The 17,491-nt window shown below is 42.5% G+C and overlaps 1 protein-coding gene across 11 annotated transcripts in view; it reads left to right on the top strand.

Moving 5' to 3' along the window:
* The window catches only part of BRCA1 (BRCA1 DNA repair associated), a 70,991-nt gene extending 53,907 nt beyond the window's left edge, over nt 1–17,084 (top strand). For 9 of the 11 annotated variants that reach the window (XM_059877770.1, XM_059877764.1, XM_059877769.1 and 6 more), the window contains 7 exons: nt 1,675–1,752; nt 2,247–2,287; nt 7,706–7,789; nt 12,349–12,403; nt 13,956–14,029; nt 14,915–14,975; nt 15,875–17,084. In XM_059877770.1, coding sequence (XP_059733753.1) covers nt 1,675–1,752; nt 2,247–2,287; nt 7,706–7,789; nt 12,349–12,403; nt 13,956–14,029; nt 14,915–14,975; nt 15,875–15,978 — 497 coding nt within the window. In that variant the 3' untranslated portion in view covers nt 15,979–17,084. 11 annotated transcript variants of the gene reach the window in all.
* Nucleotides 17,085–17,491: the final 407 nt, after the last annotated feature.

Raw genomic sequence — 17,491 nt, 5'->3', positions numbered from 1 at the left:
AGAGGCTTTTAGTTGACTGTAAGGTAAATCTGAGTAAACATTTCAGGGCCACTAACAAAGCTCGTTTGAAATTGGGCCTTACTGATACAACCCTAACACCAGAGCAAGTGAGGTGATGATCCTGACACCTCCCGCACACACACAACCCCACCCCCTCTAAAGCGAGCTCTGGAAGATACATGCTCTGTTTTGAGCACCATGCTTTCTTTTCACACTGGTCCCTGACAACAGTTTATCCAGAGGTAGATGAAGGGAATGGGGCAAGGGAATTCAGAGCAATGTCATTTGAAGAAGAAATGAAGAAATAAGAAGACCTAAGGAAACAAGACAAGTGTCTTCAAATATCTGAAGAATCGTTGTCTGGAGAAGGAGTTAGGCTCACTCATGGGCTCTAGAAAGCAAAGACGGGTTCCTGTGGCAAACAGAAGATGCAGGTTGAAGCACACCTCTTAAAAACTGCCTAACAAAACGGATTCTCTAGTCCTCTCGGGTTTTCTGTTCATACAACTGTAGGTTCTTGAGCGTGGGGTCAAGACTCCTTGGCAGGGACACATTGCCTTAAAACTTCTGTAAGAGCTTTGGTTTCTACTGTATTACGATTGTACCACAGGGACAGAGGATAATGCTCACAGGAACCAGACAACAAGGTACCATGAACTAAGTACTGTTTTAGAGATGAATATCTTTAAACTTGAATATATCTTAAGCTATAGGTTTGGATCAAGGCTGCTGATAGGTGAAAAGAAAACTTTAAAATGCAAATTACATTGAAAGCGGTTCAAGTCTTTAAACCTAAAGGCAATAATACATTTGTTGCTTTTAAACTAGAAATGACCTAAAATTTCTGGGTTTAAAACATATTATTAAATCAACCTTCACAGCAGTTAAACAAAAAGCTTTAAAAATTGTGTGTGGGTGGGGGTGAGGGGCAGAGATTTTTTTTTTTAATTTGTGAAGAATTCAGTTAGGAAGAACAGCAGTTGCTACTCCCGGCAGATGGCCTGCTGTGTTCAGGATTTAGTTAAATACATTTCTCCTGTTTAAAACTAAGTGTTCTTTCCTGAGTTACCTTAGTCCTTCACAGGGGCCTTTAAAACACGAAAAAATAAACAGAAGCGATTCTTCAGCTGCTTTCTAAAATACTTAAGTTGAAAAGAGGAAAATTATGAAAATACTTTTTTTTTTGGTCACTTGCAGGGGAATTAGGAATTAGGGTTAGGATTCCCCAAGTAGAAGTTCTAGAGGTGAAAATTCATTGCTTACATTGACATTTCAAATTTAGGATTTCAATAATACTTTTTTCTTCTCCTTTCACATGTACCATCTAGTAAAACAGATCCTCCCCGTCCACACATATCAATACTACCAACATGGGTAATTCGTTGAGCACAATGACAGACACCTTTAACTGGCCTTGGCATCTAGAAAATAGGGCTGACATTTCCCGTGGTCTTGCCTTCCTATCAGCCTTTTCCAAACTTCCAAAGATCCACACTGGCTGGTTAGAATTACAAGTGCTTTCAGCCTCTGAGTCTATCACCAGAGGTGTTGGAATCATCCATCTAGACTGATCTCAAGTAGTGTAAGGAGCCTGGGGTGCTTCAGCTTCTTAATGGCAGCCTTTCCTAATTGTGTTTTAAACTTCTAATCCTTTGGATGTTTTCCATTTTGCAGATCCTGAGTTTGTGTGTGAACGGACACTGAAATATTTCCTGGGAATTGCAGGAGGAAAATGGGTAGTTAGCTATTTTTGTAAGTACCGTATAATTTCTCCCCTCCTCCCTTTAACACCTCCAAATTGCATTTTGACACCTAACATTTTAACACCTAAGGTTTTTGCTGATGTTGAATCTGAATTAAGGAAAGGTCTTTAATGGTAACACTGAACTAAGTTTTATCTTTAGTGCATATGTCTTTGTTCAGATACGCTGGTGGTGTGGGGGGAAATGTTTTTCTTTTGATAACTAATAGGACCTAATCTGCTCCTGGCAATGTTAAGCATAAAATCTAGGGATTTATTTAATTGTAGGCAGAAATCCACATGTAGCAAGCACTTTTATAATGTTAAATTAAGCATCAGTGGTCTCTCTAGAAGGAAGTCTATTAAGGAGCTGTGGTTTTACAAAGAGAGGATCACTGTTCAGTGTTATTTCTCCCACAGTCTTATGTGAATCACTTCACCATCCACCTCCATGAAGGGAGATCTTCTGCTCTTGTGTAACCTGTCTTTTCTATGATCTCTTCAGGGGTCACCCAGTCTATTAAAGAAGGAAAGATGCTGGATGAGGTAGGTACTCTGTTTTACAAACTAATCAAAGAGACTTTATACCATTGAGTCATACAGTCACCAAAAATTTATCTGCTTCCTGCCTTGCACTACTTTCTAAAGATTTTCTTTGACAATATGGATCATCAAGAGTTATGCAGGGATTTCTCTGGTGATCTAGTGGTTAAGAATTTGCTTTCCAATGCAGGCAATGCAGATTCAATCCCTGGTTGGGGAACTAAGATCCCATATTCCACTGGGCAACTAAGCCTGCACACTGCAACTAGAGAAAGCCCACGCACTGCAGTGAAGACCCAGTGCAGCCCCCAAAAAAGAAAAAAAAAGAGTTATGCAGAGCAAACTAGACAATTCTGTGTTCTCACTTGTTTGTTTCAATAGAAACAATCCTTTCCTCAGAGAAAAGAAAAGGAATTTATAAAGTAGCAAACAAAGATTCATAAGCAGGAGAAACAGGCCCACCTAAATCTTACACACATACTTGTAGAAATGAGTTTTGTAGAAAACTCATTCACAGTTGAAGAACAATCCTTCATATTAACATGCAAATGTGTCTGTTTAGAAATCTGATTCCTTCAAAGAGATTTTACTCTTTGATACAGAGAACAGTGAAAGGTAAATAAGATAGAGCGTAGGAGGAGGAATAATTTTAGCACAACCATCTTAGAGCTGCTGGTGACAACAGATCAGGCAAAATAAAATTACCAAAAAAGTTTTAAACTATTATGCACTATTCAATATATTCATAATTAATTGACATTTCTGTTGGTTTTAACTTTTCAATGACATTATTGGGAGCCTACTATCTGCTGGGCACCAGGAATACAGCAGAAAGCAAGACTGATAGGCCTCTGCTCTGGTGGGATGAATGTTCATTGGGGGGTGGGAGATACATAATAAATAAGATAAATAAAAATAAGTAGATAAATAAATAAAGATGTGTTTAAATATCAATAAACACTATGAAGAAATATACAGAACAACAGACTGGCAGTTGACTGGGGACAGAGGTTAACTATTAATATTTAGGTAAAGAGACCCAGGAAGCTTTCTGAAAAGCTTGAGCTGAGACCTAAGAAACAAGAAAGAATTGGCCTTGAAAAATGTAGGGAACAAATGTTATAGGCAGAGGATAGCATACATAAAGGTCTTAAGAAAGGAATGAGCTTGATTTGCTAAAGAAAACAGGCCAGGGAGGAACTTCTCTGGTGGTCCAGTGGCTAAGACTCTGCTCTACCAATGCAAGGGGCCCAGGTTCAGTCCTCGGTCAGGGAACTGGATCTCACATGCTGCAACTAAGAGTTCACATGCTGCAGCTGAAGATTGTAGGTCCTGTGTGCTGCAACTAGGACCCAGTGCAGCCAAATAAATATTTTAAAAAAGAAAGAAAAATGGGCCGGTATAGCTGGGGAGTTGGTGAATCTTATGTAGGCAGCTGAGTTTAGACAAGAGGTTGGAGAAGGTCATAGACAAGGGCCAGATTTGGTGTGAGTCATGGTAAAGAGTTTGAATGTTATCTGTACAGTAATGAGGCCTGGAAATGGTAAGAGAGTTTAGTTTGCGATGGTTGGAAATAAGACTTACTAATACGTTAAATTGGAGGATAGGGTAAAGAAAGGAATTGAGAAGGTAATGCTAAATTTTTGTCCTGAACAATGAAGTGGATGTTCAATTCAGTCGCTCAGTCATGTCCAACTTTTTGCCACCCCATGGACTGCAGCAGGCCAGGCTTCCCTGTCCATCACCAACTCCTGGAGCTTGCTCAGACTCATGTGCATTGAGTCGGTGATGCCATCCAGCCATCTCATCCTCTGTCATCCCCTTCTCCTCCTGCCTTCAAGCTTTCCCGGCATCAGGGTCTTTTCCAGTGAGTCAGTTCTTCGCATCAGGTGGCCAAAGTATTGGAGTTTCAGTTTCAGCTTCAGCATCAGTCCATCCAATGAATATTCAGGACTGATTTCATTTAGGATGGACTGTTTGGATCTCCTTGTAGTCCAAGGGACTCTCAAGAGTTTTCTCCAACACTACAATTCAAAAGCATCAGTTCTTCCGTGCTCAGCTTTCTTTATGGTCCAACTCTCACATCCATACATGACTACTGGAAAAACCATAGCTTTGACTAGATGAACCTTTATCGGCAAAGTAATGTCTCTGCTTTTTAATATGCTGTCTAGATGGGTCATAGCTTTTCTTCCAGGGGCAAGCATCTTTTAATTTCATGGCTGCAGTCACCATCTGCAGTGGTTTTGGAGCCTAAGAAAATAAAATTTGTCACTGTTTCCTTATCTATTTGCCATGAAGTGATGGGACCAGATACCATGATCTTTGTTTTTTGAATGTTGAGTTTTAAGCCAGCTTTTTCACTCTCCTCTTTCATTTTCATCAAGAGCCTCTTTAGTTCTTCTTCACTTTCTGCCATAAGGGTGGTGTCATCTGCATATCTGAGGTTATTGATATTTCTCCCGGCAATCTTGATTCCAGCTTGTGCTTCATCCAGCCCAGCATTTCTCATGACATACTCTGCATATAAGTTAAATAAGCAGGGTGACAGTATACAGCCTTGATGTACTTCTTTCCCAATTTGGAACCAGGTCTTTGTTCTGTACCTAGTTCTAACTCTTGCTTCTTGACTTGCATACAGATTTCTCAGGAGGCAGGTTAGGCGGTCTGGTATTCCCATCTCTTTAAGAATTTTCCACAGTTTGTTGTGATCCACACAGTCAAAGGCTTTGGCATAGTCAGTAAAGCAGAAGTAGATGTTTTTCTGGAACTCTCTTGCTTTTTGCTATGATCCAACGAATGTGAGCTTCTTTTTTTGAATGTTGGTAATTTGAACTCTGTTTCCTCTGCCTTTTCTAAATCGAGTTTGAACGTCTGGGAAGTTCTCAGTTTCATGTACTGTTGAAGCCTCGCTTGGAGAATTTTGAGCATTTCTTTGCTAGCGTGTGAGATGAGTGCAATTGTGCGGTAATGTGAACATTTGGCATTGCCTTTCTTTGGGACTGGAATGAAAACTGACCTTTTCCAGTCCTGTGGCCACTGCTGAGTTTTTCAAATTTGCTGGCATATTGAGTGAGCACTTTCATGGCATCATCTTTTAGGATTTGAAATAGCTCAACTGGAATTCCATCACCTCCACTAGCTTTGTTCATAGTGATGCTTCCTAAGGCCCACTTGACCTCACATTCCAGGATGTCTGGCTCTAGGTGAGTGATCACACCATCGTGATTATCTTGGTCGTGAAGATCTTTTTTGTACAGTTCTTCTGTGTATTCTTGCCACCTCTTCTTAATATCTTTTGCTTCTGTTAGGTCCATATTGTTTCTCTCCTTTATTGAGCCCATCTTCGCATGAAATGTTCCCTTGGTATCTCTAATTTTCTTGAAGAGATCTCTAGTCTTTCCCATTCTATTGTTTTCCTCTATTTTGCATTGATCACTGAAGAAGGCTTTCTTACCTCTCCTTGCTATTCTTTGGAATTCTGCATTTAGATGGGTATATCTTTCCTTTTCTTCTCTGCCTTTAGCTTCTCTTCTTTTCTCAGCTGTTTGTAAGGCCTCCTCAGGCAACCGTTTTGCCTTTTTGCATTCCATTTTCTTGGGAATGGTCTTGATCACGCCTCTTATATAATTGTCAGGATGGTAAAACATCTGCCTACAGTGCGGGAGACCCAGGTTCAATCCCTGGGTCGGGCAGATCTCCTGGAGAAGGAAATGGCAACCCACTTCAGTATTCTTGCCTGGAGAATCCCATGGATGGAGGACCCTGGCAGGCTACAGTCCATGGGGTCGCAAAGAGTCGGACAGGACTGAGCGACTTCACTCACTCACTCACTCTGATTGTCAGGAACAATGAAGTGAATGTTAGTGATGTTAATTAGATAAGGAAGACATGAGGGAGGAGCATGTTGGGAGGGGGAGGAGTAAGAGGCAGGATTAGAATCAAGAGCTCTGTTTTATTTATTTATTTTAAAAATTATTTATTTATTCATTTTCGGCTGCTCTGGGTCTTCATTGCTGCAGGCAGCCTTTCTCTAGTTGCAGGAGAGCAGGGGCTACTCTCTAGTTTTGGTGCACAGGCTTCTCACTGCAGTAAGCGTCTCTTGTTGTGGCTTGCAGGCTCTAAGGTGCAGGCTCAGTACTTGCGGCTCACAGGCTTAGTTGCCCAGAAGCATGTAGGATCTTCCTGAATTGGTATCCCCAGCATTGCAAGGCAGATTCTTAACCACTGGACCACCAGGGAAGCCCCATGAGCTCTGTTTCAGATGCATGGATTTGGGAAATTATGTTGTGTGACACCCAGTTAGAGGGGTTAGTAGGCACAGCGGTACCACAAGGACTGTTAATTTTAGGTGAAGTCGCTCAGTTGTGTCCGACTCTTTGCGACCCCGTGGACTGTAGCCTACCAGGCTTCTCTGTCCTTGGGATTCTCCAGGCAAGAATACTGGAATGGGTTGCCATTTCCTTCTCCAGGGGATCTTCCCGACCCAGGGATGGAACCCAGGTCTCCCGCATTGGAGGCAGACGCTTTAACCTCTGAGCCACCAGGGTTCAAATAGATAACATATTTATCACTAGACTCTTCTCACTCACATGACCAGGAAATATTCAGAGTTCTTTTTTTTTTTTTTGACCATACCATGCAGCATTTGAGATTTTAGTTCCCCAGCTGGGATGGAACCCGTGCCCCCTGCACTGGAAGCACAGAGTCTTAACCACTGGACCACAGGAAAGTCCCAGAGTTATTTCACCTAATAACAGCCTGTGATTATACTCATGACTTTATTTTTCTTTGTAATGCTCTTAGCAACAAATGTGGTCCCTGACAATCTGAGTTTCAGTAAGAATTATTTCTAAGCATTCTTTTCCCCAAATTCTCCCCAAAGCTCTAACCTCTCCAATTTGATTAGTCTTTATTTCCTCATCCTTGACCAGTCAAAATATGATTATGAAAAGCCTCTTTCTTCAGTATATTAAATGTATACTTTATCATTTTGGTTTCATTAACTATAAATCTCTCAATGGGAAACCTGATAAGCCCTTACTTCTTTAGATGGTAATACAAATTGATTTAAAAGATCAGGAATTCTCCAGTTATCTTTAAATAGCCCAGCATTAGCAGTTTAATCTAAATGCTAAGTGAATGTTTTGAGAGGAGATAGATGTTGAAAATTAAAATACGTTGAGTCCCAGTGAGGTGAAAAGCCAATTGTTAGTTTCTGTCCAGAAAGATTTGCTTCAATGAATTGATGTCAGCAGCTGAGATGCTGGTCATTTCATTCATTCTACCAATAAGGATGAATTTGGGGAAGGGGGTCAAAACTGCCTGGCAATACATTCCTTAAATATTACGTATCTCCTCTGTTTCCATTGAAGGAAGCTTTTTCTCTGACCCTTGTGGTTTGGGTTTGGTTTCTTTCAGCATGATTTTGAAGTCAGAGGAGATGTTGTCAATGGAAGAAACCATCAAGGCCCAAAGCGAGCAAGAGAATCCCGGGACAAGAAGGTAAAGCCCTTCGCCCCCATGTTGACAAAAAGCCCACCTACTCCTCTGCATTCTGACCCGCTTCAAGGAGATGGTCTCATTCATCTTATAAGGGGCCTTATAAGATGGTCCCTTACACTGCTGGAACAAGTAGGTGCGTTGATAATAGGGTTTTTTTTTTTTTGGCTTTCCTAAGCCAACAAAGTAAATAAGTACAGTCATTCCTCAATACCCTTAGGGAATTGGTACCAGGACACCCTGAAGATAACCAAAATCCAAGGATGTTCAAGTCCCTTTTGAAAATGATATAGCATTTGCATATAATATCTTCCCTTATATTGTTTTAAAATTTTTGCTTTGTTTGCTGTGCTCAGACTTTCTCTAGTTGCTGCGAGCAGGGTCTACTTTCTCATTTGGTGACTTCTCTTGTTGCAGAGCATGGGCTCTAGGGCATGTATGCTTTAGTAGTTAAGTCTCATGGGCTCTAGAGCACAGGCTCAGTAGCTGTGGCACCCAGGCATAGTTTACCTCAAGGCATGTGGGATCTTCCCAGAGCAGGGACCAAACCCATGTTCCTCCTACTGGCAGGCAGATTCTTAACACTGAACTACCAGGAAATTCCATTTCCCATATACTCTAAATCAACTCTAGATTACTTCTAATATCTAGTACAGTGTAAATGCTGTATAAATGGTTGTCAAAAAGCAAATTCAAGTTTGCTTTTTGGAACTTTCTAGAAAAAAAAAAATTTTTTTTTTTTTTCTTAAATATTTTCCATTGACAGTTGATTAAATCTGGACATAGAACTTGTTGGATCCAATAAGGCAGTAGGCCAACTGTATTATCTGTTTTATAAATGAGGGAGCTTAGAGGTTTAGAGAAGTTATGTAATTTGGATTTCCTTCTAGGGTGCAAATCTTAGCTGATAAATGGCAGAGCTGGCATTTGAGATAGATGTGAATCTAAAACCTTTGCACTTTCTCCTTTGCAGTGGTGTTTCTCTGCAGCAGTGTGGTAAGTGCTGTGAGGGGGGTGTACCCAGTGCTGTCTGGGGAGCATAGAAGAGGAAGTGAAATCATTAGCAACGTCTGTGCCATGTTCACTATATCCAGGGACTGCTAATTAATTAAGAATTTTACAGCAACTCTACGAAGCATGTACTATAATTATGCCTATTTTATAGATGAGAAAATTAAGGCTCAAAGAGGTTGAGTATATTGCTCAAGCTCACACAGCTGGTTGTGAGCCCAACTAGAAGCTGAACCCCTGCAGTCGCCCTCTCAAATCTGACTCTTAATGACACCACCATAGTTTCCTGACATGTTATAGGAGGTTTCATACAGGAAGAAAATTAATTATTCTAACAACTTTACAAATAAAAGACTATAGGCCCAGGAAGATTCAGACTTTCCTCCCCAGATCATACCATTGTGGATGATGTAGCCAAAATTACGTCATTCTCTCAGGGAGAAATCCAGGCAAGATTTCACACCTTCAGAAAGACACATGTACCCCAGTATTCATTGCAGCACTATTTACAAATCGATAAATGAATGGATAAAGAGGATTTTGGGTGTGTGTATACACAATGGAATATTACTCAGCCATAAAAAGGAATGGAATTGGGTCATTTGTAGTGATGTGGATGGACCTAGAGTCTGTCATATAGAGGGAAGTCAGAAAGAGAAAAAGAAATATTGTATATTAATGCAAATGTATGGAATCTAGAAAAATGGTACTGTTGAGCCTGTTTGCAGGGCAGGAGTAGAGATACAAACATAGGGAACAGACATGTGGACACAGTGCAGGAAGGGGAAGGGGAAATTAATTGGGAGAGTAGCATTGACATATATACACTACCATTTGTGAAATAGACAGCTAGTGGGAAGCTGCTGTATAGCGCAGGGAGCTCAGCTCAGTCCTCTGATGACCTAGAGTGGTGGAATGGGCTGGGGAATTGGGAGGAAGGTTCACAAGGGAGGGGATATATATATACACATATAGCTGATTCACGTAATTGTGCAGCAGAAACTAACACAACCTTGTAAAGCAATTATACTCCAACTTAAAAAAAAGAGATTTCAAAAAAAAAGAGATTTCACACCTGCCTGTCAGGCCTGAGCTGGCTGCTCTCAGGTCACTGAGCACTGATGCTCCTGGTCTGCATTCCTTCCTTTTTCAAATGTGTACCGCTGGGCATCTCAGAACATCCCCATACAGAGCACCTCCTGTTCCTTTATAGGACTTGAGAGAGAGCCAACAGAGATGCTTTTCTGAGGAAAACTGCTTTGGGAGATGAGCACAGATCAAGCCCTGGAGCTCAGAAACCCTTGGGGTTGGCGTACCCTCACCCTTTGAGTCTATCAAGTAACTTCCAGATGCCAAGAAAAGTTGCTGCCCTGTTTCTCCTCCTGCTTGGGCCCCAGGGCAGCTCTGTGTGAGCCAGTCAGTTGTTTTTATTCCACTGGATGCGAGGCAGAATCAGCACCAGATTCTTCCTTCCTTAAAAGGAAAGTCCAACGTTTGGAGTTTTGTCCTGCATTTGTAATGGCAATGACAGAACATGCTGGTCAAAGTAATGTCGTTCATAAGACACCAAGTGTCACCGTAGTGTTTTCTTGTGGAAGAGAAATGTATTTGAAGAGGTGAAATTTCAGATTTCCTATCTCATAACTAGACATCCTCATCAGTGAATGTCAGCCTGGATGTTGACATCCAGAATGGAATTAGGAACTAGAATTCCTAATCTTTTGTACTATTTGCAGCAACATTTGGCTCCAGTCGGGCTTCCCTGGTAGCTCGGTTAGTAAAGAATCCGTCTGCAATGCAGGAAACCCTGTTGATTCCTGGGTCAGGAAGATCCACTGGAGAAGGGATAGGCTACCCACTCCAGTTTTCTTGGGCTTCCCTCGTGGTTCAGCTGGTAAAGAATCCACCTGCAATGTGGGAGACCTGGGTTGGAGACCTGGGTTCGATCCCTGAGTTGGGAAGATCCTTTGGAAATGGGAACAGCTACCCACTCCAGTATTCTGGCCTGGAGAATTCCATGGACTGTATAGTTCATGGGGTCCAACAAGTCAGACACGACTGAGTGACTTTCACTTCACTTCACTTGGCTCCAACTGGCCATCTGGAGACAACTTTTAGCATCATAAATATGTAGGTCCTTCCAACAGGTTTGGGATGCAGTTTATTTGTAGAGATAGTAAGAATGGCACAGATGGAGGTTGTCATTTACAGCAGAAGCAGACTTGTCCTGCTGTCTGTCCTTATTCCTCTGGCTAAGGTTAAAGTGGGAGGGGAGGAAGGAGAGAGGTGACTATTTCCTAAAAGGCCATCATGTGTTTTTAGCTTCCTGATTTTTCTCTGCTCCAGTCTCTCTTGAAGCCATGTGAGTTCTAGGCTAGACAGTTTTCGTTTTCGTGGAATGGAGAGAAAGAAGGTGGGTCAGGAGAGAACACAGGCTACCAAAATCGTATGTATCCAGCCAACTGGCACAATTTCGACTTTTTCTTAAAAATGATACTTAATTCCTTCCCTAAGAACCTATGCCAAAGCATGTGTAAGAATTTGCTTGTCTGGAAAGAGTCGCCACCAGCCACATGAAGCTGTGTACATTGTGATTAACTAAAATTAAATTAAATAGGAAGTTCAGTTCCTCAATCATCCTGATCACATTTCAAGTGCTCCTTAGCTACAGGTAACTCATTAAAGCAAATATAGAACATTTCCACCATCACAGAAAGTTCTTTTGGACAGTCTGTCGAGTACTGTGAGTAGAAGAGGTATCTACAAGTTACAGTGTGATCTGTGTCTCCTGAAATTTATGCAGTCAGCTTAGTGGAGAGAGGCAGAATCAGGCTTCACTGTCAGATTAAAGACAACTTGGGTTGCCTGAAGGAACAATGGCCATTCAAAGAGCAGTGTGAAGGCAGGAACAGATGTTCTGGGACTAGAAGAAAAGGAGCATGTACACATAAGTATAAACCTCTCTGGCAATTAGGGTCAGAGTTCGTACTGACTTACCAAGTCTGGATAGACATCAAACTTCAGATGATAACTTGAATCTTTTGCCATCCAAGCCTTTTCTTAAACATAAAGGAGGACCAGTTTTTTTCTTCTCATCTTACAAGAAGTATAGTTTACCTGCACAGGTCAGGGGAGAGCCTGAACCTGATTGGTAGCAAGGTGGGATACTCAGCCCTTGAACGACAATGAATGACTGTCTGTAGAGTAGATCAAATACATATAGCACTTAAATTCTTCTAAAATCCATCAGTGTTGTGGACACTGGGCTGATTATCTCTGGAAAATAGCAGCAGAAATTATCAGGTGTTAAAGAAAAGGAAAAGTTCTTACTTTTGAGAGTCTCTATATTGCTTTGGCGGGAAAGTTGCCCTCCATGGCATGTGGGATTTTAGTTCCCCAACCAGGGACCGAACCCTTGCCCGCTGTTTTGGAAGTGCCATCATAACCACTGGACCACCAGGTTAAGTCCTCTATATTGCTTTTTATAAAATCTGTATCTTTTACAATGAATGTTTCTTTCTCTCCACCCCTCTGTCCCTCTTTTCTCCCAGATCTTCAAGGGCCTAGAAATCTGTTGCTATGGACCTTTTACCAATATGCCCACAGGTAAGAGAACTGCTGAATCCAGCACCAACCTTTCCGCTACATCATCACCTTATGGGGGTTCCCTCAGGTGGGTGAGATATTCTAGAGGTTATTCTCTTTCTCTACCACCCATTAGACAAAACTGCACCTAAATCGCCTATGGCAGGGAACTAGCCCAGTGCCCCTTCTCAAGAGCTAGAACTAGAAGGCAGTGAAGAGTTAGCACACAGTATGCTCTCTGCTCGGTGGGATAGAGCTGCTTTTACTGCCCTTTGGTCTAAGAAAGGGGGAAATAATAAGTTAGGGAGAAGATGCCTTTTAGGCTTGTAAATGTCAAGAAAGAATTCTGCTCCTCCTAAACCATCTTTATTTGAAACAGAGACAAAAGCACAGCAGCTGCCTAAGCCCTGTGGGCCTGGGGCTCCACGCAGGCCCAGAGCAGAGGAAGACTCTTGATGAACATTTTCTAATTAAATTCGATACTGAATGTAATGTTATGTTGAGAAGTGCTGTGGAGCTCAGCTCTGGAGTTGTGCAGCACTGAGGTCCTGAGGTGTGTATAGATTTGGTTCATTCTTTTCCAAACAGAGGCTACCCTCTGGCTACCCCACTTTGCCTCTGTACCCACTTCTGTCCCAGAGATCGGGTCCTCCTAATCCCCCAAGGACCAGATGAGCAGAACCTGGCAAAGTAATTTTGCTTTTGTCTTTATTGCTTACTGATTGGATTTTTATGAAATTTCCAAGTGCCACTCAGAGCTTTCTCAGTGTTTCTGTACTTTTATATAATGAGAACCGGGGTCTCTAGCAGCTGTCATTTTGGAGGTGAGTTAATGGACCTCAGTGTACTCAGCCAAACAAGAAGGAGCATCTCAGCAATCCCTAGAAATGGACTGACTGATGGAAAAGAGAACTTAAAGCTGCCTGGAAGCCACCCACAGTGGTCAGTTCTGCTGATTTTTCCAGGTCCAAGTGGCATATTTCTATGATCTCTTCCGATTTTTCTTCCCCCAAGTGATTTGATTCCAGCTCTGTAGACAGCCTTTCCCCACCCATATGCTGAGTTTCTGTCCAGGGTGACTTGTATTTTTTTCTTGACTGAATGAATTATCTTCCCGTCTCTTGACATTTACAGTAATTACCACCAAGCATGGTGCTCTCAGTGGTTTTGATTATCAATTACCAACACAGAATTAGGCAAGGAAGGAGGGATGGCGGGTGGGTATTTTTTTCACAGTGTCTTAGCCAGCAATTTAGCAAATTAGTGGAAATTAGGTCTTTGGTTTTTTTTTTTTTTTCTTCCAAAGAGTTTCATTTGAGAGACTTTGACCTTATCTACCAAGTGGCCTTATGGGTACTGATAAGCAAAGTAGGTAGCATATCAGTGGCAAATTGACTTACTTTGTAGAATTAGAATTTGTAGTTTAAGGCCTTTCTGTCCCTTTGGAGCGGCAAAACACGGACTCTCCTACTGAGAAGTTTTCCTGTAAGCCTTCATCCAGAGGAGGATGGGGTAGAGAGCTCAGGTAAATGTAGATTACTATGGTGATTTTGAGTCTAAATGTCCTGTTTAGATCAACTAGAGTGGATGGTGCAGCTGTGTGGGGCTTCTGTGGTGAAGGAGCCCTCATCATTCACCCCAGACCAGGTAAGTGTTTGGTGCCCTGTCAGGAAGGACATAGTATCCTGTCCTGAGATTGAGCAAGATAGAACCCATGAGTCCCTAGGAACCCCCCAATGTACCCTCAGGTGCCTTACCTCACCCTGACCCTTCTCTGACCTTGTACCTGTGCCAGAAAACTCTATCTCTAAGGGATAAGGTATTTAGCTCCAGGTATTTAGCACACCTAGGGGATACTCGGAGAAGGCAATGGCATCCCACTCCAGTACTCTTGCCTGGAAAATCCCATGGACGGAGGAGCCTGGTAGGCTGCAGTCCATGGGGTCGCTGCGGGTTGGACACGACTGAGCGACTTCACTTTCACTTTTCACTTTCATGCATTGGAGAAGGAAATGGCAACCCACTCCAGTGTTCTTGCCTGGAGAATCCCAGGGACAGGGGAGCCTGGTGGGCTGCTGTCTATGGGGTCACACAGAGTCGGACCCGACTGAAGTGACTTAGCAGCAGCAGGGGATACTCTTTCCCTCTTTGTGCATGTATGCTCAGTCGCTCAGTTGGATGCAACTCTGCGACCTCATGGTCTGTAGCGCGCCAGGCTCCTCTGTCCAAGAGATTCTCCAGGCAAGAGTGCTAGACTGGGTTGCCATTTCTTCCTCTAGGGGATCTTCCCAACCCAGGGATCAAACATGGGTCTCCTGCATGTCCTGCGTTGGCAAGTGAATTCATTACCACCGAGCCACCTGGGAAGCCCTCTTTCCCTCTGACCCTTTTTACCATGTGCCCTTCTCCCTCATTTGTGTGGTCATCTGCAGAGTATAGTCTGCTTCAGCAAACCATTGAGAAGTGGTGAAGTGACTGTTGCAAAAGTTCTGTTCTGACACCCTCAATGCTTTTTCCTTTCTGGGGGTGCAGGGTACCCACCCAGTTGTGGTCGTGCAGCCGGATGCCTGGACAGAGGATGCTGGCTTCCATGGTGAGTCTCTCTGTAAGCCTTCATCCAGAGGAGTCTGGGGTAGAAGGTCCAGGTTAAGTGTGCAGATTACTGTGGTAGGTTTAAATGTTGTATTTGTATCAGCTGGGTGGAGGGTGCACCTGTGAGGGCCTCCAGAAGGCCATAGGCTTGTACCTGCGTCCTATGGGGCAGGATGCATTTTATTCACTACAGATTACCCAGTGTTTGATTAACACAGTTCTCAAAAACAAACAAACAAAAAAAAAACACAGTTCTCAGCACACTTTACATGCTCAATAAATATTTGTTGCATGAATGAATGAATGGCTCAAATGTCCTTTCAAAACATGATTGTTGTTTATTTTGTATTTTAAAAGTAGTGCCTGAATTGTTTCCCCGGGGGGGACGGTTAAACATGAAAATTCATCACATAAAATATAAATGAGCACAAACACAATAAAATAATACCAGTAAGCCCAAGATCGTCCCCTTGGAGAGGATCACCATAAAGTTCTTCAAGGCCTCTGTGTGTGTGTGTGTCTGTGTATACACAGGTATGTTTTATACAGATGTGATCATGCTTATCAACTGTTTTGCTTTTTCACTTAAGATATTGCAAACATGTTTCCACATCATTAAATTGCAATGCTGTTTTGCTCTTTCTGTTGATTTTTCCTTTAACAGATTGGAGCTCATGTTAGTACAGTTGTCAGAGGCTGTAGGCTTTTTACCAGTAGTCACTCCTGAGCTTCAGAGTAAGGTTCTATTAATACATCCTGAAGCATTGCTGAGGATCCGTGATTTTGCTCCTGCCGGAGGAGCTCTACAAACTCATCCAACCAGTTGCCCTGAGTAGATTTAGAGTCTCGTCTGAGAGATGTGAACTGATACTAATCTCTGCTTGTGTTCTTTGTCCCCAGTGATCGGGCAGATGTGTGAAGCACCCGTGGTAACCCGAGAGTGGGTACTGGACAGTGTGGCCCTCTACCAGTGCCAGGAGCTGGACACCTATCTGGTCCCCTAGGTCACCCAGAGCTGCTGCTGATTCCAGCCAGCCGTGTATATTAGAGATAGGGCCTGTCTCTGCAGGACCCCAAGAATGAGCTTAAGAAATGGTCTTTTTCCAGGTCTAAGAAGCGCCTCTTCAGTACTTCCACAGCCCCGATTACTAAATATTTTATGTACATCAGCGTGAAAAGAACTTCTGACTCTGCAAGGGTTGCTTAAAGATTTTCTGCTTCAGGTCTCCCTTTGAAATCTGCCATGAGCACAAAATTATAGTAATTTTTCACCTGAAAAGAATTTAAAATAATTTAAACCCCACCAATTGAACAGGATGCTGATTCATTATTTATCAGCCCTATTCCCTGTCCGAGGGTGAGCTGGAGGCACAGAGTGGCTGGCCTCAGGAGAATAGCTGGTTTCCCCAAATTTGTTTCTCAAAAACCTTGTGTTCTTAAAGGCCAAAAGTCAGATCCTTCAATGGAAGGTGAATGCTTAGGGATCTATGACGTGACTTAAAATCAGAACAGTCCGAGGGCAGCTCTCAAGTGTTGGAATGGAGCATTAGGGAGTGAATCCAGAGGCAGGTAATGGATATAATATAAAATTTGAGGATTATTTAGAAGAGAGGGGAGTAATACTGGCCCTGATCTCCTAAAGTCTGGGCCATAGTTGTTGCATTTCTGAAGAATTTCTCAGCACTAATGTGCTCTAAAACAGAATCTTTTCAAGAACTGGTGTCCAAAGAGAGTCTTCTAACTCCCCATTAGTAATAAATGTTTATTGTAGCTCTGATATGTGACCCATTCCTCTTGAAACGTAAGATCTCTGATATGAATATTTCATGTCCGTAAGATGACGGATCCCACCAGGAAAGGAGCTTTTTGCTTTCCTTGAGGTAATTTTTTGCTCCCTATTGCTGAACTATACAGATTCATAAATAATTTTGTTTGCTGAAGGAAGAGAAAGTGTGTCATAAACTCATGATCCAGGGCTGTTTATAACTGTTGGAAGGACTAGGTCTTCCTTACTCCCCCAGTGTGTGGGGCAGTAAAGACTTGATTATACAATATGTTTTGTAAATGTTGTGTTTTCACCTGCAAATAAACTTGGTAGCAAACACTTCCACCAAGTCTGATGGCTCACTTGCAGACTTGCTCAGAGCTTTTTCTCACTGTACGTTCATCTCCTCTGTTGTTGTTGTTTAGTTGCTAAGTCTTGGGTCCAACTCTTTGTCACCCCATGGACTGTAGCCCATCAGGCTCCTCTGTCCATGGGATTTCCCAGGCAAGAATACTGGAGTGGGTTGCCATTTCCTTCTCCAGGGGATCTTCCCAACCCAGCGATCCAACCCAAGTCTCCTGCATTGGCAGATGGATTCTTTACCACTGAGCCACCAGGGAAGCCCCTCTCATCTGTTAAATGCGGGTAATAATAGTACCTACCTCCTAGGATTATCAAGGGAACTTCAAAATCTTATTGTACTTGTTTTGTGTTGCTGCCATAACAAATTGTCACGAATCTAGTGGCTTAAA

This window comes from Bos taurus, chromosome 19, assembly GCF_002263795.3.
Source record: "Bos taurus isolate L1 Dominette 01449 registration number 42190680 breed Hereford chromosome 19, ARS-UCD2.0, whole genome shotgun sequence".
In the NCBI taxonomy this organism is placed as follows: Eukaryota; Metazoa; Chordata; class Mammalia; order Artiodactyla; family Bovidae; genus Bos; species Bos taurus.
Note: the sequence above shows the minus strand (reverse complement) of the source record. Positions and strands in the feature narration are given on the sequence as shown.